Source organism: Bombina bombina, chromosome 6 (assembly GCF_027579735.1).
Source record: "Bombina bombina isolate aBomBom1 chromosome 6, aBomBom1.pri, whole genome shotgun sequence".
Classification (NCBI taxonomy): Eukaryota; Metazoa; Chordata; class Amphibia; order Anura; family Bombinatoridae; genus Bombina; species Bombina bombina.
In genome coordinates this window covers 122,817,490-122,840,743 of record NC_069504.1, presented here as the reverse complement: position 1 = coordinate 122,840,743, position 23,254 = coordinate 122,817,490, and the positions used below count along the sequence as shown (strand labels likewise).

Genomic DNA, 23,254 nt, shown 5'->3' with positions numbered 1-23,254 from the left:
CAGTCCCAGTCATTCGACCAAGAATCAACGAGAAAGGAGTAACCAAGGGTGAAGTGGTGACTGGAGTATAATTTAAAAGATATTTACCTGCCTTAAAACAGGGCGGGCCGTGGACTGATCACACAACAGAAGAAAGGAATTTATCAGGTAAGCATAAAACAGAATTTATGTTTACCTGATAAATTTCTTTCTCCAACGGTGTGTCCGGTCCACGGCGTCATCCTTACTTGTGGGATATTCTCTTCCCCAACAGGAAATGGCAAAGAGCCCAGCAAAGCTGGTCACATGATCCCTCCTAGGCTCCGCCTACCCCAGTCATTCGACCGACGTTAAGGAGGAATAATAGCATAGGAGAAACCATATGGTACCGTGGTGACTGTAGTTAAAGAAAATAAATTATCAGACCTGATTAAAAAACCAGGGCGGGCCGTGGACCGGACACACCGTTGGAGAAAGAAATTTATCAGGTAAACATAAATTCTGTTTTCTCCAACATAGGTGTGTCCGGTCCACGGCGTCATCCTTACTTGTGGGAACCAATACCAAAGCTTTAGGACACGGATGAAGGGAGGGAGCAAATCAGGTCACCTAAATGGAAGGCACCACGGCTTGCAAAACCTTTCTCCCAAAAATAGCCTCAGAAGAAGCAAAAGTATCAAACTTGTAAAATTTGGAAAAAGTGTGCAGTGAAGACCAAGTCGCTGCCCTACATATCTGATCAACAGAAGCCTCGTTCTTGAAGGCCCATGTGGAAGCCACAGCCCTAGTGGAATGAGCCGTGATTCTTTCGGGAGGCTGCCGTCCGGCAGTCTCGTAAGCCAATCTGATGATGCTTTTAATCCAAAAAGAGAGAGAGGTAGAAGTTGCTTTTTGACCTCTCCTTTTACCTGAATAAACAACAAACAGGGAAGATGTTTGTCTAAAATCCTTTGTAGCATCTAAATAGAATTTTAGAGCGCGAACAACATCCAAATTGTGCAACAAGCGTTCCTTCTTTGAAACTGGTTTCGGACACAGAGAAGGTACGATAATCTCCTGGTTAATGTTTTTGTTAGAAACAACTTTTGGAAGAAAACCAGGTTTAGTACGTAAAACCACCTTATCTGCATGGAACACCAGATAAGGAGGAGAACACTGCAGAGCAGATAATTCTGAAACTCTTCTAGCAGAAGAAATTGCAACTAAAAACAAAACTTTCCAAGATAATAACTTAATATCAACGGAATGTAAGGGTTCAAACGGAACCCCCTGAAGAACTGAAAGAACTAGATTGAGACTCCAAGGAGGAGTCAAAGGTTTGTAAACAGGCTTGATTCTAACCAGAGCCTGAACAAAGGCTTGAACATCTGGCACAGCTGCCAGTTTTTTGTGAAGTAACACCGACAAGGCAGAAATCTGTCCCTTCAGGGAACTTGCCGATAATCCTTTTTCCAATCCTTCTTGAAGGAAGGATAGAATCCTAGGAATCTTAACCTTGTCCCAAGGGAATCCTTTAGATTCACACCAACAGATATATTTTTTCCAAATTTTGTGGTAAATCTTTCTAGTTACAGGCTTTCTGGCCTGAACAAGAGTATCGATAACAGAATCTGAGAAACCTCGCTTCGATAAAATCAAGCGTTCAATCTCCAAGCAGTCAGCTGGAGTGAAACCAGATTCGGATGTTCGAACGGACCCTGAACAAGAAGGTCTCGTCTCAAAGGTAGCTTCCAAGGTGGAGCCGATGACATATTCACCAGATCTGCATACCAAGTCCTGCGTGGCCACGCAGGAGCTATCAAGATCACCGACGCCCTCTCCTGATTGATCCTGGCTACCAGCCTGGGGATGAGAGGAAACGGCGGGAACACATAAGCTAGTTTGAAGGTCCAAGGTGCTACTAGTGCATCCACTAGAGCCGCCTTGGGATCCCTGGATCTGGACCCGTAGCAAGGAACTTTGAAGTTCTGACGAGAGGCCATCAGATCCATGTCTGGAATGCCCCAAAGTTGAGTGACTTGGGCAAAGATTTCCGGATGGAGTTCCCACTCCCCCGGATGCAATGTCTGACGACTCAGAAAATCCGCTTCCCAATTTTCCACTCCCGGGATGTGGATAGCAGACAGGTGGCAGGAGTGAGACTCCGCCCATAGAATAATCTTGGTCACTTCTTCCATCGCTAGGGAACTCCTTGTTCCCCCCTGATGGTTGATGTACGCAACAGTCGTCATGTTGTCTGATTGAAACCGTATGAACTTGGTCCTCGCTAGCTGAGGCCAAGCCTTGAGAGCATTGAATATCGCTCTCAGTTCCAGAATATTTATCGGTAGAAGAGATTCTTCCCGAGACCAAAGACCCTGAGCTTTCAGGGATCCCCAGACCGCGCCCCAGCCCATCAGACTGGCGTCGGTCGTGACAATGACCCACTCTGGTCTGTGGAATGTCATCCCTCGTGACAGGTTGTCCAGGGACAGCCACCAACGGAGTGAGTCTCTGGTCCTCTGATTTACTTGTATCTTTGGAGACAAGTCTGTATAGTCCCCATTCCACTGACTGAGCATGCACAGTTGTAATGGTCTTAGATGAATGCGCGCAAAAGGAACTATGTCCATTGTCGCTACCATCAACCCGATCACTTCCATGCACTGAGCTACGGAAGGAAGAGGAACGGAATGAAGTATTCGACAAGAGTCCAGAAGCTTTGTCTTTCTGGCCTCTGTTAGAAAAATCCTCATTTCTGAGGAGTCTATAATTGTGCCCAAGAAGGGAACCCTTGTTGACGGGGATAGAGAACTCTTTTCCACGTTCACTTTCCAGCCGTGCGATCTGAGAAAGGCCAGGACGATGTCCGTGTGAGCCTTTGCTCGAGGGAGGGACGACGCTTGAATCAGAATGTCGTCCAGGTAAGGTACAACTGCAATGCCCCTTGGTCTTAGCACAGCTAGAAGGGACCCTAGTACCTTTGTGAAAATCCTTGGAGCAGTGGCTAATCCGAAAGGAAGCGCCACGAACTGGTAATGTTTGTCCAGGAATGCAAACCTTAGGAACCGATGATGTTCCTTGTGGATAGGAATATGTAGATACGCATCCTTTAAATCCACCGTGGTCATGAATTGACCTTCCTGGATGGAAGGAAGGATAGTTCGAATGGTTTCCATCTTGAAAGATGGGACCTTGAGAAATTTGTTTAAGATCTTGAGATCTAGGATTGGACTGAACGTTCCCTCTTTTTTGGGAACTATGAACAGATTGGAGTAGAACCCCATCCCTTGTTCTCTCAATGGAACAGGATGAATCACTCCCATTTTTAACAGGTCTTCTACACAATGTAAGAACGCCTGTCTTTTTATGTGGTCTGAAGACAACTGAGACCTGTGGAACCTTCCCCTTGGGGGAAGTCCCTTGAATTCCAGAAGATAACCCTGGGAGACTATTTCTAGCGCCCAAGGATCCAGAACATCTCTTGCCCAAGCCTGAGCGAAGAGAGAGAGTCTGCCCCCCACCAGATCCGGTCCCGGATCGGGGGCCGATATTTCATGCTGTCTTGGTAGCAGTGGCAGGTTTCTTTGCCTGCTTTCCCTTGTTCCAGCCTTGCATTGGTCTCCAAGCTGGCTTGGCCTGAGAAGTATTACCCTCTTGCTTAGAGGACGTAGCACCTTGGGCTGGTCCGTTTTTACGAAAGGGACGAAAATTAGGTCTATTTTTTGCCTTGAAAGGCCGATCCTGAGGAAGGGCATGGCCCTTACCCCCAGTGATATCAGAGATAATCTCTTTCAAGTCAGGACCAAACAGCGTTTTCCCCTTGAAAGGAATGTTTAGTAGCTTGTTCTTGGAAGACGCATCAGCCGACCAAGATTTCAACCAAAGCGCTCTGCGCGCCACAATAGCAAACCCAGAATTCTTAGCCGCTAACTTAGCCAATTGCAAAGAGGCGTCTAGAGTGAAAGAATTAGCCAATTTGAGAGCATTGACTCTGTCCATAATCTCCTCATAAGGAGGAGAGTCACTATCGAGCACCTTAATCAGTTCATCAAACCAGAAATATGCGGCTGTAGTGACAGGGACAATGCATGAAATGGGTTGTAGAAGGTAACCCTGCTGAACAAACATCTTTTTAAGCAAACCTTCTAATTTTTTATCCATAGGATCTTTGAAAGCACAACTATCCTCTATGGGAATAGTGGTGCGTTTGTTTAAAGTAGAAACCGCTCCCTCGACCTTGGGGACTGACTGCCATAAGTCCTTTCTGGGGTCGACCATAGGAAACAATTTTTTAAATATGGGGGGAGGGACGAAAGGAATACCGGGCCTTTCCCATTCTTTATTAACAATGTCCGCCACCCGCTTGGGTATAGGAAAAGCTTCTGGGAGCCCCGGCACCTCTAGGAACTTGTCCATTTTACATAGTTTCTCTGGGATGACCAAATTTTCACAATCATCCAGAGTGGATAATACCTCCTTAAGCAAAATGCGGAGATGTTCCAATTTAAATTTAAAAGTAATCACATCAGATTCAGCCTGCTGAGAAATGTTCCCTAAATCAGTAATTTCTCCCTCAGACAAAACCTCCCTGGCTCCCTCAGATTGGGTTAGGGGCCCTTCAGAGATATTAATATCAGCGTCGTCATGCTCTTCAGTAACTAAAACAGAGCATCCACGCTTACGCTGACAAGGGTTCATTTTGGCTAAAATGTTTTTGACAGAATTATCCATTACAGCCGTTAATTGTTGCATAGTAAGGAGTATTGGCGCGCTAGATGTACTAGGGGCCTCCTGAGTGGGCAAGACTCGTGTAGACGAAGGAGGGAATGATGCAGTACCATGCTTACTCCCCTCGCTTGAGGAATCATCTTGGGCATCATTGTCATTATCACATAAATCACATTTATTTAAATGAATAGGAATTCTGGCTTCCCCACATTCAGAACACAGTCTATCTGGTAGTTCAGACATGTTAAACAGGCATAAACTTGATAAGAAAGTACAAAAAACGTTTTGAAATAAAACCGTTACTGTCACTTTAAATTTTAAACTGAACACACTTTATTACTGCAATTGCGAAAAAACATGAAGGAATTGTTCAAAATTCACCAAACTTTCACCACAGTGTCTTAAAGCCTTGAAAATATTGCACACCAATTTTGGAAGCTTTAACCCTTAAAATAACGGAACCGGAGCCGTTTTAAGCTTTAACCCCTTTACAGTCCCTGGTATCTGCTTTGCTGAGACCCAACCAAACCCAAGGGGAATACGATACCAAATGATGCCTTCAGAAGTCTTTTATCAGTATCAGAGCTCCTCTCACATGCGACTGCATGCCATGCCTCTCAAAAACAAGTGCGCAACACCGGCGCGAAAATGAGACTCTGCCTATGCTTTGGGAAAGCCCCTAAAGAATAAGGTGTCTAAAACAGTGCCTGCCGATATAATTATATCAAAATACCCAGAATAAATGATTCCTCAAGGCTAAATAAGTGTTAATATCAATCGATTTAGCCCAAAAAATGTCTACAGTCTAAATAAGCCCTTGTGAAGCCCTTATTTACAATCGTAATAAACATGGCTTACCGGATCCCATAGGGAAAATGACAGCTTCCAGCATTACATCGTCTTGTTAGAATGTGTCATACCTCAAGCAGCAAAGGACTGCAAACTGTTCCCCCAACTGAAGTTAATGCTCTCAACAGTCCTGTGTGGAACAGCCATGGATTTTAGTTACGGTTGCTAAAATCATTTTCCTCATACAAACAGAATTCTTCATCTCTTTTCTGTTTCTGAGTAAATAGTACGTACCAGCACTATTTGAAAATAACAAACTCTTGATTGAATAATGAAAAACTACAGTTAAACACTAAAAAACTCTAAGCCATCTCCGTGGAGATGTTGCCTGTACAACGGCAAAGAGAATGACTGGGGTAGGCGGAGCCTAGGAGGGATCATGTGACCAGCTTTGCTGGGCTCTTTGCCATTTCCTGTTGGGGAAGAGAATATCCCACAAGTAAGGATGACGCCGTGGACCGGACACACCTATGTTGGAGAAATTATGTTTTCTTCTGTTATGTGTGATCAGTCCACGGGTCATCATTACTTCTGGGATACCAATACCAAAGCAAAAGTACACGGATGACGGGAGGGATAGGCAGGCTCATTATATAGAAGGAACCACTGCCTGAAGAACCTTTCTCCCAAAAATAGCCTCCGAAGAAGCAAAAGTGTCAAATTTGTAAAATTTGGAAAAAGTATGAAGCGAAGACCAAGTTGCAGCCTTGCAAATCTGTTCAACAGAGGCCTCATTCTTAAAGGCCCAAGTGGAAGCCACAGCTCTAGTGGAGTGAGCTGTAATTCTTTCAGGAGGCTGCTGACCAGCAGTCTCATAGGCCAAACGTATTATGCTACGAAGCCAAAAAGAGAGAGAGGTAGCAGAAGCTTTTTGACCTCTCCTCTGTCCAGAATAAACGACAAACAGGGAAGAAGTTTGGCGAAAATCTTTAGTTGCCTGCAAGTAGAACTTGAGGGCACGAACTACATCCAGATTGTGTAGAAGACGTTCCTTCTTTGAAGAAGGATTTGGACACAAGGATGGAACAACAATCTCTTGATTGATATTCCTGTTAGTGACCACCTTAGGTAAGAACCCAGGTTTAGTACGCAGAACTACCTTGTCTGAGTGAAAAATCAGATAAGGAGAATCACAATGTAAGGCTGATAACTCAGAGACTCTTCGAGCCGAGGAAATAGCCATTAAAAACAGAACTTTCCAAGATAACAATTTTATATCAATGGAATGAAGGGGTTCAAATGGAACACCCTGTAAAACGTTAAGAACTAAGTTTAAACTCCATGGCGGAGCAACAGCTTTAAACACAGGCTTGATCCTAGCTAAAGCCTGACAAAAAGCCTGGACGTCTGGATTTTCTGACAGACGCCTGTGTAACAAGATGGACAGAGCTGAAATCTGTCCCTTTAATGAACTAGCTGATAAACCCTTTTCTAACCCTTCTTGTAGAAAGGACAATATCCTAGAGATCCTAACCTTACTCCATGAGTAATGTTTGGATTCGCACCAGTATAGGTATTTACGCCATATTTTATGGTAAATCTTTCTGGTAACAGGCTTCCTAGCCTGTATCAGGGTATCAATAACCGACTCAGAAAAGCCACGTTTTGATAAAATCAAACGTTCAATTTCCAAGCAGTCAGCTTCAGAGAAGTTAGATTTTGATGTTTGAATGGACCCTGTATCAGAAGGTCCTGTCTTAGAGGTAGAGACCAAGGCGGACAGGATGACATGTCCACTAGATCTGCATACCAAGTCCTGCGTGGCCATGCAGGCGCTATTAGAATCACTGATGCTCTCTCCTGCTTGATTTTGGCAATCAATCGAGGAAGCAGCGGAAAGGGTGGAAACACATAAGCCATCCGAAGTTCCAAGGTGCTGTCAAAGCATCTATCAGAACCGCTCCCGGATCCCTGGATCTGGACCCGTAGCGAGGAAGTTTGGCGTTCTGGCGAGACGCCATGAGATCTATCTCTGGTTTGCCCCAACGTCGAAGTATTTGGGCAAAGACCTCCGGATGAAGTTCCCACTCCCCCGGATGAAAAGTCTGGCGACTCAAGAAATCCGCCTCCCAGTTCTCCACTCCCGGGATGTGGATTGCTGACAGGTGGCAAGAGTGAGACTCTGCCCAGCGAATTATCTTTGATACTTCCACCATTGCTAGGGAGCTTCTTGTCCCTCCCTGATGGTTGATGTAAGCTACAGTCGTGATGTTGTCCGACTGAAACCTGATGAACCCCCGAGTTGTTAATTGGGGCCAAGCTAGAAGGGCATTGAGAACTGCTCTCAATTCCAGAATGTTTATTGGAAGGAGACTCTCCTCCTGATTCCATAGTCCCTGAGCCTTCAGAGAATTCCAGACAGCGCCCCAACCTAGTAGGCTGGCGTCTGTTGTCACAATTGTCCAGTCTGGCCTGCTGAATGGCATCCCCCTGGACAGGTGTGGCCGATGAAGCCACCATAGAAGAGAATTTCTGGTCTCTTGATTCAGATTCAGAGTAGGGGACAAATCTGAGTAATCCCCATTCCACTGACTTAGCATGCATAATTGCAGAGGTCTGAGGTGTAGGCGTGCAAAAGGTACTATGTCCATTGCCGCTACCATTAAGCCGATCACCTCCATGCATTGAGCTACTGACGGGTGTTGAATGGAATGAAGGACACGGCATGCATTTTGAAGCTTTGTTAACCTGTCCTCTGTCAGGTAAATCTTCATTTCTACAGAATCTATAAGAGTCCCCAAGAATGGAACTCTTGTGAGAGGAAAAAGAGAACTCTTCTTTTCGTTCACTTTCCATCCATGCGACCTTAGAAATGCCAGAACTAACTCTGTATGAGACTTGGCAGTTTGAAAGCTTGAAGCTTGTATTAGAATGTCGTCTAGGTATGGAGCTACCGAAATCCCTCGCGGTCTTAGTACCGCCAGAAGGGCACCCAGAACCTTTGTGAAGATTCTTGGAGCCGTAGCCAATCCGAATGGAAGAGCTACAAACTGGTAGTGCCTGTCTAAGAAGGCAAACCTTAGATACCGGTGATGATCTTTGTGGATCGGTATGTGAAGGTAAGCATCCTTTAAATCCACTGTGGTCATGTACTGACCCTCTTGGATCATGGGTAAGATTGTCCGAATAGTTTCCATTTTGAACGATGGAACTCTTAGGAATTTGTTTAGAATCTTTAAATCTAAGATTGGCCTGAAAGTTCCCTCTTTTTTGGGAACCACAAACAGGTTTGAGTAGAACCCTTGTCCTTGTTCCGACCGCGGAACCGGATGGATCACTCCCATTATTAACAGATCTTGTACGCAGCGTAGAAACGCTTCTTTCTTTATCTGGTTTGTTGACAACCTTGACAGATGAAATCTCCCTCTTGGGGGAGATAATTTGAAGTCTAGAAGGTATCCCTGAGATATGATCTCTAGTGCCCAGGGATCCTGAACATCTCTTGCCCAGGCCTGGGCGAAGAGAGAGAGTCTGCCCCCCACTAGATCCGGTCCCGGATCGGGGGCTCTCGGTTCATGCTGTCTTTGGGGCAGCAGCAGGTTTCCTGGCCTGCTTGCTCTTGTTCCAGGACTGGTTAGGCTTCCAGCCTTGCCTGTAACGAGCAACAGCTCCTTCCTGTTTTGGTGCAGTGGAGGTTGATGCTGCTCCTGTTTTGAAGTTCCGAAAGGGACGAAAATTAGACTGTCTAGCCTTAGCTTTGGCTTTGTCTTGAGGTAGGGCGTGGCCCTTACCTCCTGTAATGTCAGCGATAATCTCTTTCAAACCGGGCCCAAATAAAGACTGCCCCTTGAAAGGAGCAACGTTTTTATTCACAGTCACTATAAGAATTCTCACAGCTCTGCTGAGAGAATTTACCTCCCTTCAAAGAAGTTTGAAGACCCCTGAGATCTAACAGAGATGAACCGGATCATGCAGGAAAAATAAAAGTAACTGACTGGTATTTTTTGATGCGTAGCAAAGAGCGCCAAAAACGGCCCCTCCCTCTCCCACACAGCAGTGAAGAGAAACGAAACTGTCACAATTAAAGCAAAAAAACTGCCAAGTGGAAAATAATGCCCAAATATTTATTCACACAGTACCTCAGCAATGTAAACGATTCTACATTCCAGCAAAAACGTTTAACATGGTAAATAGTTATTAAAAAGGATTAGTGACCTTTAACAGAGTAGTTCCGGTGAAATACCATCCCCAGAATACTAAAGTGTATACATACATGTCATTTTAACGGTATGGCAGGATTTTCTCATCAATTCCATTCAGAAAATAAAAACTGCTACATACCTCAATGCAGATTCATCTGCCCGCTGTCCCCTGATCTGAAGCCTTTACCTCCCTCAGATGGCCGAGAACAGCAATATGATCTTAACTACTCCGGTTAAAATCATAGTAAAAAAACTCTGACAGATTCTTCCTCAAACTCTGCCAGAGAAGTAATAACACGCTCCGGTGCTATTTTAAAATAACAAACTTTTGATTGAAGTCATAAAAACTAAGTATAATCACCATAGTCCTCTCACACATCCTATCTAGTCGTTGGGTGCAAGAGAATGACTGGGACTGACGTAGAGGGGAGGAGCTATATGCAGCTCTGCTGGGTGAATCCTCTTGCATTTCCTGTTGGGGAGGAGTTATATCCCAGAAGTAATGATGACCCGTGGACTGATCACACATAACAGAAGAAATATATATTTTTTTTTTAAATACATAAAAACACTTTATTAAAATAAATGTTACACTTTTTTGACTGTATGTGTAAACTGGGTCAATAGGGGAGGGACCAGGACAAGCCATTATAACAAATAATGGTTGTCGTTTTTGCCATGTAATCACTGTGACGACTGTCACAGTGATCACATGACCATGAGCCACTTTTTTGTGCATTACTGGACTGCGTCACCCCTGAGGCATCCAGTGATTGGCCACTGAGCCTGATACCAGCATGCATTGCAGCATGCTAATATCCTGCCTCCATTTAAAGTATACAATTCACAGTGATTTGCTGTCACAGTAACTTTCATTTTTGACAGTTACTGTACTGTTGCAGGATAACCTCACATGCAGGTTTCCAGCAACAGCATGAGATACACGCTGATCACAGCACATCTCTCATAAATGGAGGCACCCCACTGACAGGAATTGGATCAAAAGGACATGCTGTCTCTGTGACCGTTAGCCTGGGGTGTCCTCCATTATGCTATTTCTGCACTGCCTTAACTGTATGGCAACAGTCCTTAAGAGGTTAATTTTTCTTTAACATATAAAACACAAACTGTTCCATAGCAAACAGAAGTGTCATTTTCATACCGTTTTGTACTCCATGAGTTCCATCTGAAGTCGCGTTATTTCATTTCGCAATGCATTTATCTGTTGACTTGTTCGATCTTGGTTAACCATAACTTTGTTTTTGATGTTTCGTGCTCGGTTGGCGTATTTAAGGGTGTTCAATGTTTCCATGAAATCTCTGTCTGAAGGACTTACGCATGCAATCATGACTGTTTGGCTGAAGATTTGAATGAAAAAAAATACAAATAATATGCAGTACTAATGGAATTCTATGCTGATATTTAAAATTCATCCTTTGGATATTAAAAAAAAAAAATATTACCTGATTAATTTATTTCATGATAGTGAGAGTCCACAAGACATTACTCCTGGGGATTCCATTACTGACCACTAGGAGTCCTAGTAAGCAGGAGATGAATTCCCAGGAGTAATAGCGTGTGGACTCTCACCAACTAATGAAAGAAATAAAACGGTTTTATGATGTTTTACAGTTCACAATTTTATCAGAGAACATATGATATTACAGGACCAGATATATGTTCAAGGAATAAGGGCGCAGAGGCCCTCATTGAATGCAAAATGTTACGTATATATAAAAGGGATACATCACATCTCGCATGTCGTTAGATTATAAAAATGAATTAATTAATTAATAGGTGTCTTATTAAAATAAAAACATTTATATGATGCACAGGACCAGGAATATTTGAAGACTTTGTTTGGCCCAGTCAATACCAAAAAGCTAGTAAAGGGGTTGTGTCTTAAAGGGACAGTATACTGAAAAATAGTTTTTCCCAGAGTAAAAAATGTATGAAAATTAGCTTTTTAAGGTTTTTTGTGTATATTAAAGCTCTGATTTTGTGTTTTGAAGCCACAACCTAATAAAATGGGTTGAGCTTGTAGGTATAATCAGATCTCATTACTGTATCACATTGTGTACATATACCTGCTTTATCTTATAACTGTCCATAAAACAATCACCAGTACTTGGAGAGAACAATGGAAAATCAACATTTTATTACCTTATCTCTGCTATATCCCACTGGGAGTGTAATTTCTTCTGCTGGCTGTGTTTACAAAGCTTATCTATAGCTTGGACCTGCGGCCACAAACTTTCAGAATAGGTGAGGATACCACATGCTAAATCAACTATTTCAAATGCCAATATAAAGCTACTTGTAAACAATTTAATACACTCCAGCAGGTAAAGTGGATCATTGGGAACAAATTAAAGGGGAGAACATTTTTGAGTAAACTGTCCCTTTAAGCATTTGGTTCAAAGGGGAAATACATGCTGATGTTTACTTTTTAACCCTAGCTGGTCTTAGCAATATTTAAATAATTAATTTCAATTAAAAAAATACAACTGCATATTATATGTAGCATATATTTTTTAGACATGTATACCTTACCGCCCCTCCTGACTTGTATCAACTGAGAAGTCATATCGCCACACTTTTGTTGTTTTTACCTATACTTACACAGCTAATACAGAGAACAGAGCTGCAAATGCAATCAGCAAATTTACTGTGCATTAAAGGGACATTAAATTATAAATACTAGGCATGTGCATTTGCTCTTTTGCTTGTGAAACGAATATGGCCACGGGCATAAGTATTTGGCTAATTTCGGAACAAAATGTATTTGTGTAAAAGTGCACAGATTTTTGGGTGTTGCACTTTCACATGAATAAATCCAGTGCCAAAAATAGCTGTATGCCGCTGCCTGCTGCCATATTCGACATTCGTTTCACAAGCGAATGAGCAAATGCACATGCCTAGTATTTATAATTTAATGTCCCTTTAATGTAACAGTAAATTTGCTGACTGCATGTACAGCTCTGTACCAGCTGTGTAAGTATGAGAAAGAACAACAAAAGTGTGGCAATCTCCCTGCTCAGGTGTACATGTGCTTTTGCTAATGTGTTGATACAAGTCCTGAGTGCAGTAAGGTAAACACAAAGAGGAAGTTTTATATTTGGTAGGGTATTTTACATAGGTCTCTTTTTTTTTCTTAAAGGGCCATGATACCCAAAAGTTGAAACACTTGAAAGTGATGCAGCATAGCTGTAAAAAGCTGACTAGAAAATATCACCTGAACATCTCTATGTAAAAAAGAAAGATATTTTACCTCCAAATGTCCTAAGTATTCACACCCCATTGTAAATGGCTTTAAAGGGACAGTATACACTCATTTTCCTATAACTGCATGTAATAGACACTACTATAAAGATGCACAGATACTGATATAAAAATCCAGTATAAAACTGTTTAAAAACTTACTTAGAAGCTGTCAGTTTAGCTCTGTTGAAAAGGTTGCTGGAAAGCCCACTGCAAGTGGCAAATAAGACACTCCCCCCTCCCCCTTCTTTTGCATATGAAAAGACCCTTTACACAAACAGGAGCAAGCTGGAGAAGGTAGCTGACGGTATTCACATAAAACTTTGGGGCTTGGTTAGGGGTCTGATAATCAGAGCAATGTTATTTGAAAATAAAAAAAAAACTATACATTAAAAAAAAAAAAAAACAGAATTTATGTTTACCTGATAAATTACTTTCTCCAACGGTGTGTCCGGTCCACGGCGTCATCCTTACTTGTGGGATATTCTCTTCCCCAACAGGAAATGGCAAAGAGCCCAGCAAAGCTGGTCACATGATCCCTCCTAGGCTCCGCCTTCCCCAGTCATTCGACCGACGTAAAGGAGGAATATTTGCATAGGAGAAACCATATGATACCGTGGTGACTGTAGTTAAAGAAAATAAAATATCAGACCTGATTAAAAAACCAGGGCGGGCCGTGGACCGGACACACCGTTGGAGAAAGTAATTTATCAGGTAAACATAAATTCTGTTTTCTCCAACATAGGTGTGTCCGGTCCACGGCGTCATCCTTACTTGTGGGAACCAATACCAAAGCTTTAGGACACGGATGAAGGGAGGGAGCAAATCAGGTCACCTAGATGGAAGGCACCACGGCTTGCAAAACCTTTCTCCCAAAAATAGCCTCAGAAGAAGCAAAAGTATCAAACTTGTAAAATTTAGTAAAAGTGTGCAGTGAAGACCAAGTCGCTGCCTTACATATCTGATCAACAGAAGCCTCGTTCTTGAAGGCCCATGTGGAAGCCACAGCCCTAGTGGAATGAGCTGTGATTCTTTCAGGAGGCTGCCGTCCGGCAGTCTCATAAGCCAATCTGATGATGCTTTTTGACCTCTCCTTTTACCAGAATAAACAACAAACAAGGAAGATGTTTGTCTAAAATCCTTTGTAGCATCTAAATAGAATTTTAGAGCACGAACAACATCCAAATTGTGCAACAAACGTTCCTTCTTTGAAACTGGATTCGGACACAAAGAAGGCACGACTATCTCCTGGTTAATGTTTTTGTTAGAAACAACTTTCGGAAGAAAACCAGGTTTAGTACGTAAAACCACCTTATCTGCATGGAACACCAGATAAGGAGGAGAACACTGCAGAGCAGATAATTCTGAAACTCTTCTAGCAGAAGAAATTGCAACCAAAAACAAAACTTTCCAAGATAATAACTTAATATCAACGGAATGTAAGGGTTCAAACGGAACCCCCTGAAGAACTGAAAGAACTAAATTGAGACTCCAAGGAGGAGTCAAAGGTTTGTAAACAGGCTTGATTCTAACCAGAGCCTGAACAAAGGCTTGAACATCTGGCACAGCTGCCAGCTTTTTGTGAAGTAACACAGACAAGGCAGAAATCTGTCCCTTCAAGGAACTTGCAGATAATCCTTTCTCCAAACCTTCTTGAAGAAAGGATAGAATCTTAGGAATTTTTACCTTGTCCCAAGGGAATCCTTTAGATTCACACCAACAGATATATTTTTTCCATATTTTTAAGGGTAAATTTTTCTAGTTACATGCTTTCTGGCCTGAACAAGAGTATCAATGACAGAATCTGAGAACCCTCGCTTTGATAAGATCAAACGTTCAATCTCCAAGCAGTCAGTTGGAGTGAGACCAGATTCGGATGTTCGAACGGACCTTGAACAAGAAGGTCTCGTCTCAAAGGTAGCTTCCATGGTGGAGCCGATGACATATTCACCAGGTCTGCATACCAAGTCCTGCGTGGCCACGCAGGAGCTATCAAGATCACCGATGCCCTCTCCTGATTGATCCTGGCTACCAGCCTGGGGATGAGAGGAAACGGCGGGAATACATAAGCTAGTTTGAAGGTCCAAGGTGCTACTAGTGCATCTACTAGAGTCGCCTTGGGATCCCTGGATCTGGACCCGTAGCAAGGAACCTTGAAGTTCTGACGAGAGGCCATCAGATCCATGTCTGGAATGCCCCACAATTGAGTAATTTGGGCAAAGATTTCCGGATGGAGTTCCCACTCCCCTGGATGAAATGTCTGACGACTCAGAAAATCCGCTTCCCAATTTTCCACTCCTGGGATGTGGATTGCAGACAAGTGGCAGGAGTGAGTCTCCGCCCATTGAATGATTTTGGTCACTTCTTCCATCGCCAGGGAACTCCTTGTTCCCCCCTGATGGTTGATGTACGCAACAGTCGTCATGTTGTCTGATTGAAACCGTATGAACTTGGCCTTTGCTAGCTGAGGCCAAGCCCTGAGAGCATTGAATATCGCTCTCAGTTCCAGAATATTTATCGGAAGAAGAGATTCTTCCCGAGACCAAAGACCCTGAGCTTTCAGGGGTCCCCAGACCGCGCCCCAGCCCACCAGACTGGCGTCGGTCGTGACAATGACCCACTCTGGTCTGCGGAAGCTCATCCCCTGTGACAGGTTGTCCAGGGACAGCCACCAACGGAGTGAATCTCTGGTCCTCTGATCTACTTGTATCGTCGGAGACAAGTCTGTATAGTCCCCATTCCACTGACTGAGCATGCACAGTTGTAATGGTCTTAGATGAATTCGCGCAAAAGGAACTATGTCCATTGCCGCTACCATCAAACCTATTACTTCCATGCACTGCGCTATGGAAGGAAGAGGAACAGAATGAAGTATTTGACAAGAGTTTAGAAGTTTTGATTTTCTGGCCTCTGTCAGAAAAATCCTCATTTCTAAGGAGTCTATTATTGTTCCCAAGAAGGGAACCCTTGTTGACGGAGATAGAGAACTTTTTTCTACGTTCACTTTCCACCCGTGAGATCTGAGAAAGGCCAGGACAATGTCCGTGTGAGCCTTTGCTTGAGGAAGGGACGACGCTTGAATCAGAATGTCGTCCAAGTAAGGTACTACTGCAATGCCCCTTGGTCTTAGCACCGCTAGAAGGGACCCTAGTACCTTTGTGAAAATCCTTGGAGCAGTGGCTAATCCGAACGGAAGTGCCACAAACTGGTAATGCTTGTCCAGGAATGCGAACCTTAGGAACCGATGATGTTCCTTGTGGATAGGAATATGTAGATACGCATCCTTTAAATCCACCGTGGTCATGAATTGACCTTCCTGGATGGAAGGAAGAATTGTTCGAATGGTTTCCATTTTGAACGATGGAACCTTGAGAAACTTGTTTAGGATCTTGAGATCTAAGATTGGTCTGAATGTTCCCTCTTTTTTGGGAACTACGAACAGATTGGAGTAGAACCCCATCCCTTGTTCTCCTAAAGGAACAGGATGAATCACTCCCATTTTTAACAGGTCTTCTACACAATGTAAGAATGCCTGTCTTTTCATGTGGTCTGAAGACAATTGAGACCTGTGGAACCTCCCCCTTGGGGGAGGCCCCTTGAATTCCAGAAGATAACCTTGGGAGACTATTTCTAGTGCCCAAGGATCCAGAACATCTCTTGCCCAAGCCTGAGCGAAGAGAGAAAGTCTGCCCCCCACCAGATCCGGTCCCGGATCGGGGGCCAACATTTCATGCTGTCTTGGTAGCAGTGGCAGGCTTCTTGGCCTGCTTTCCCTTGTTCCAGCCTTGCATTGGTCTCCAGGCTGGCTTGGCTTGAGAAGAATTACCCTCTTGCTTAGAGGACGTAGCACTTGGGGCTGGTCCGTTTCTACGAAAGGGACGAAAATTAGGTTTATTTTTGGCCTTGAAAGACCTATCCTGAGGAAGGGCGTGGCCCTTACCCCCAGTGATATCAGAGATAATCTCTTTCAAGTCAGGGCCAAACAGCGTTTTCCCCTTGAAAGGAATGTTAAGCAATTTGTTCTTGGAAGACGCATCCGCTGACCAAGATTTCAACCAAAGCGCTCTGCGCGCCACAATAGCAAACCCAGAATTTTTCGCCGCTAACCTAGCCAATTGCAAAGTGGCGTCTAGGGTGAAAGAATTAGCCAATTTGAGAGCACGGATTCTGTCCATAATCTCCTCATAAGGAGGAGAATCACTATCGATCGCCTTTTCTAGCTCATCGAACCAGAAACACGCGGCTGTAGTGACAGGGAAAATGCATGAAATTGGTTGTAGAAGGTAACCTTGATGAACAAACATCTTTTTAAGCAAACCTTCTAATTTTTTATCCATAGGATCTTTGAAAGCACAACTATCTTCTATGGGTATAGTGGTGCGTTTGTTTAAAGTAGAAACCGCCCCCTCGACCTTGGGGACTGTCTGCCATAAGTCCTTTCTGGGGTCGACCATGGGAAACAATTTTTTAAATATGGGGGGAGGGACGAAAGGTATACCGGGCCTTTCCCATTCTTTATTTACAATGTCCGCCACCCGCTTGGGTATAGGAAAAGCTTCTGGGGGCCCCGGGACCTCTAGGAACTTGTCCATTTTACATAGTTTCTCTGGGATGATCAAATTCTCACAATCATCCAGAGTGGATAACACCTCCTTAAGCAGAGCGCGGAGATGTTCCAACTTAAATTTAAATGTAATCACATCGGGTTCAGCTTGTTGAGAAATTTTCCCTGAATCTGAAATTTCTCCCTCAGACAAAACCTCCCTGGCCCCCTCAGACTGGTGTAGGGGCATATCAGAACCATTATCCTCAGCGTCCTCATGCTCTTCAGTATCTAAAACAGAGCAGTCGCGCTTACGCTGATAAGTGGGCATTTTGGCTAAAATGTTTTTGATAGAATTATCCATTACAGCCGTTAATTGTTGCATAGTAAGGAGTATTGGCGCGCTAGATGTACTAGGGGCCTCCTGAGTGGGCAAGACTGGTGTAGACGAAGGAGGGAATGATGCAGTACCATGCTTACTCCCCTCACTTGAGGAATCATCTTGGGCATCATTTTCAGTGTCACATAAATCACATCTATTTAAATGAGAAGGAACCTTGGCTTCCCCACATTCAGAACACAGTCTATCTGGTAGTTCAGACATGTTAAACAGGCATAAACTTGATAACAAAGTACAAAAAACGTTTTAAAATAAAACCGTTACTGTCACTTTAAATTTTAAACTGAACACACTTTATTACTGCAATTGCGAAAAAGTATGAAGGAATTGTTCAAAATTCACCAAAATTTCACCACAGTGTCTTAAAGCCTTAAAAGTATTGCACACCACATTTGGAAGCTTTAACCCTTAAAATAACGGAACCGGAGCCGTTTTTATCTTTAACCCCTTTACAGTCCCTGGTATCTGCTTTGCTGAGACCCAACCAAGCCCAAAGGGGAATACGATACCAAATGACGCCTTCAGAAAGTCTTTTTTATGTATCAGAGCTCCTCACACATGCGACTGCATGTCATGCTTCTCAAAAACAAGTGCGCAATACCGGCGCGAAAATGAGGCTCTGCCTATGATTAGGGAAAGCCCCTAGAGAATAAGGTGTCTAAAACAGTGCCTGCCGATATTATTTTACAAAAATACCCATATTAAATGATTCCTCAAGGCTAAATATGTTATATATGAATCGATTTAGCCCAGAAAATGTCTACAGTCTTAACAAGCCCTTGTGAAGCCCTTATTTACTCTGTAATAAAAATGGCTTACCGGATCCCATAGGGAAAATGACAGCTTCCAGCATTACATCGTCTTGTTAGAATGTGTCATACCTCAAGCAGCAAAAGTCTGCTCACTGTTCCCCCAACTGAAGTTAATTCCTCTCAACAGTCCTGTGTGGAACAGCCATCGATTTTAGTAACGGTTGCTAAAATCATTTTCCTCTTACAAACAGAAATCTTCATCTCTTTTCTGTTTCAGAGTAAATAGTACATACCAGCACTATTTTAAAATAACAAACTCTTGATTGAATAATAAAAACTACAGTTAAACACTAAAAAACTCTAAGCCATCTCCGTGGAGATGTTGCCTGTACAACAGCAAAGAGAATGACTGGGGAAGGCGGAGCCTAGGAGGGATCATGTGACCAGCTTTGCTGGGCTCTTTGCCATTTCCTGTTGGGGAAGAGAATATCCCACAAGTAAGGATGACGCCGTGGACCGGACACACCTATGTTGGAGAAAAAACTTTATGGGCTATATAAATAGATAATTTACAAAACATTTATGCAAAGAAAAATTAAGGTGTATAATGTCCCTTTAAGCAGCAAATCAGTATGTCTGTCCCGGGACCAGCAAGGGAGTGAGCCTCATGCACACTTATGTTATTTCCCTATTCAGTTTAAGGAAGTTTACTATGAAATCTCATGAGAGTCAAGTGAAATCTCATGAGATCACAGTAAAAGAGTTCATGACCTCAGCACTGTTGATGCTGATTGGCTGCTTCTTTTTTTTTTTTTTTTTTTTACCTGCAGCTGAGCAACAACTGAGTATAACTTTTTACACAGAACTTACTCTGCTGAGCTAAGGAAATTGTGAGGTAAAATATCTTCCTTTTTTACATAGAGATGCTCAGGTGATATTTTCCTGTCAGCTTTTTACAGTTATACTGCATCAGTTTCAAGTGATTTAGCACATGAGTATTATGTCCCTTTAAGAAAAAAAAATACAATCTAGTTATACTACACACACAAACATTAAATTTATATATAATGCGGTGATAAGCTAAATATGTTGCGTTTAAAATAAAAAAGTGCATTTATTTTACTATTTAAATGTCTTTAAAAAAACAGTGACTTTACCACTGTTTAATGCTTATATTAAAGCTTTGATTTTGTGTTAGTTTGAGTTAAAAACAGCCTCTTGCAACCTGATGTTGTGTATAAAATTAGAAAGAAAAAAAAAACGTACCTATTGCCTCCCAGGGAGTCCTGAAGTAGCCGCGTTAATTTAGAATCCCTGTAAGGCACATGAGTGGCCCTCTTAGTTTTATCTCCTAATGCACTTATAACATTCCCAAGGGCTAACTGTAAGAGACAAAAAAGCAGCCATTAGTGACAGCACTCATTGTGTTCAGGAATAAACATCTCAACAGTAAATATGAAAGCAAAGGTTTATTTACAATGAATTAAATGTATCCTCACAGGGATGCAAATCAACCACAGGTCACTTAGGTAATATAGGCAAGCAATGGCAGTTTGCATCAGAGACCCTCTTAATGAGCTCATTTACTTAACAGTAGCAAATAATCAGTAAAAATATGGTCTACGTGATACTTTATAGTTCAGCCCAAAACACCTTTAAAGGGACATTAAACACTTGAGATGGTAATATATAATGATAAAATGTATTTAAAAGAACAAATCTGTAATATACTTTCATTATTTATTTTTCCCCTTCTCCAGTAACTCCATTTTGAAATTGTGAGCGTTTCCCTTCCTGTTAGAAATGGAAGTGCAGAACACTGTTATATTCCACACAGCCATTGGCTGCACACTCTAGTGACCTATTTCTAACTGTCTCTGATTGGCCACAGCAGAGAAGGTAACCTAAGTTACAACATGGCAGCTCACATTGTTTTATAGACACTAAAACTTTACACTTATTTTGTCAATATTTAAACAACTAATGAAGCTTTAAAAAAATACATCTACTTGTTATTCTCAGACTAATCTTTACTTTGAATGTGTCATTCTATCTAGCATTTATGTAGTGTTTAATGTCCCTTTAAGTAAAATAAGAGTAACATTATGTGGAATAGGTTTACTAAGAAGAGAACACAAACATTAGCAGCTGTAAATAAAGTAGTGTTGACAACCTTGATGGAAAAATACATGGCATGCACATTAGTATAAATTTGCATAAATTATTACTCAGAGTAGCTCCAAAACTAAAAACGCTAATAGAGATTATAAACGATTATATATTTATAATTACATTCTAACAAACATAACAGGGCCTTTATTTCTATATTTATTATCTATATTGGCCTGAACCTTAAAAATACCGGCCCTGTCTGTGAAATACCAGCTGGGTGGCAACCCTAACAGTAAAGGTTGTTTACTTAAATATATTAAGAGTCTATGGCAAAATAACAGCCCAGACACCTTAAAAAGGACATAATTCTGCAACAAATGTAAAGGGACAAAAAACCCAAAATTTTACTTTCATGATTCAGATAGAGCATGCGATTTTAAACAACTTTCTTATTTACTTCTATAATCAATTTTACTTCATCCGCTTGGTATCTTTTGTTGAAAAGCAGGTACGTATGCTTAGGAGTCGGCCCATTTCTGGAGCACGATATGGCAGCAGTTTTGCAAGAATGTTATCCATTTGAAAGAGCACTAGATGGCAGCACTATTTATTGCCATGTAGTGCTCCAGATGCCTACCTAGGTATCTCTTCAACACAAAATATTATGGGAATTTGATAATCTAAGTAAGCTGGAAAAAATATGAAATTGTATGCTCTGTCTGAATCACAAAAGAACATTTTTGGGTTTCATATCCCTTTAAATATGTTACAGCATCTTCTAACTGCACTATTGCTTGCCTGCAACTATGCGTTTTACCACTTGCAAAATTTTACTCTGAAGCAACAATGCACTGCCGACCCCAAGCTGAACACAGCCAGTGAGCCAATCAAAAGTGGTGTATATGTGTGGCTACCAATCACAAGCAGTGCTCAGCTTATGAGCGGAAGTATAGTTCCACTGTCGAGCGGACTTAAAGGGCCATAATACCCAAATGTTTAAACACTTGAAAGTGATGCAGCATAGCTGTAAAAAGCTGACTAGAAAATATCTCCTGAACATCTTTATGTAAAAAAGAAAGTTATTTTACCTCAAAAGTTCCTCAGTAGCCACATCCCATTGTAAAGGATTTCTAAGCAGCATTTTAGTGTGTCTGTCCTGGGACAGCTTAGGGGATGAGCCTCGTGAACTCTCATATTATTTCACCAATCAGGTAAAGGAAGCTTACTATGAAATCTCATGATAGTTAAGTCAAATCTCATGAGATCACAGTAAGAGTTCATGACCTCAGCACTGCTGATGCTGATTGGCTGCTGTTCATTTCTTCATTTTTTTATTTTTTTTTTACCTGCAGCTGGGAGCAGGTGAAGTATAACTTTTTACACAGAACTTACTCTGCTGAGCTGAGGAGATTGTGAGGTAAAATATCTTCCTTTTTTACATAGAGATGCTCAGGTGATATTTTCCTGTCAGCTTTTTACAGTTATACTGCATCAGTTTCAAGTGATTTAGCATATGAGTATTATGTCCCTTTAAAGGGACACTGAACCCATTTTTGTTTTTCTTTTGTGATTCAGATAGAGCATGCAATTTTAAGCAACTTTCTCATTTACTCCTATTATCAATTTTTCTTTGTTCTCTAGCTTTCTTTATTTGAAAAAGGAGGCATCTAAGCTATTGTTTTGGTTCAGGACCATGGAAAGCACTTGTTTATTGGTGGGTGAATTTATCCACCAATCAACAAGAACAACACAGTGTGTTAACCAAAAATGGGCCGGCATCTAAACTTACATTCTTGCAAATCAAATAAGGATACCAAGAGAATGAAGAAAAATTGATAATAGGAGTAAATTAGAAAGTTGCTAAAAATTACATGCTTTTTCTGAATCACGAAAGAAACAATTTGGGTTCAGTGTCCCTTTAACTAAGTATTGTACCAACCAACGTATCACCTAGTTGCAAAATATGCACTAAAATAGGCGTGCAATCTAAATATCTCCCAATATGATCATAAAGCAGAGGAACTCAGACTGCCAGTGTGATCTATTTGTGTGCACATCAAGCTTAAAGTAACCTGAACTAGGTCTTACACAAAGAATGGTCTAGTATTATTACAATTATTGACAACTTTCTCAGGCAAAATATCAGATTTGTACTTGAAATCGCAGTTGTACAAAACATTTAGAAACCAAATTATTGCTAAGGGGAATATTTGGACATCAGATCTCTAGCTTGATCTAATGTTTCTATGTAGAACCATTAAATGGCAAAAATAAACAACATTTTAAAGGGATACTAAACCCAATTTTTTTCTTCCATAATTCGGATAGAGCATGCAATTTTAAGCAAATATGTAATTTACTCCTTTTATCATTTTTTCTTCGTTCTCTTGGTATCTTTATTTTAAAAAGAAGGAACAAAAGCTTTGGAGTCAGCGCATTTTAGGTTCAGAACCTCGGTTGTGCTTGCTGATTGGATGACTAAATGTAGCAGCCAATCAGCAAGCCC

At 41.8% G+C, this 23,254-nt stretch overlaps 1 protein-coding gene across 4 annotated transcripts in view; it reads right to left on the bottom strand.

The window, feature by feature from the left end:
* The window catches only part of KIF21A (kinesin family member 21A), a 537,130-nt gene that overhangs the window by 289,095 nt on the left and 224,781 nt on the right, over positions 1-23,254 (bottom strand). For all 4 annotated transcript variants that reach the window (XM_053716595.1, XM_053716597.1, XM_053716596.1 and 1 more), the window contains exons 7-8: positions 19,903-20,018; positions 10,843-11,038 (exon numbers count right to left, since the gene is read on the bottom strand). In XM_053716595.1, coding sequence (XP_053572570.1) covers positions 10,843-11,038; positions 19,903-20,018 — 312 coding nt within the window. The remainder of the gene's footprint in view (positions 1-10,842; positions 11,039-19,902; positions 20,019-23,254) is intronic.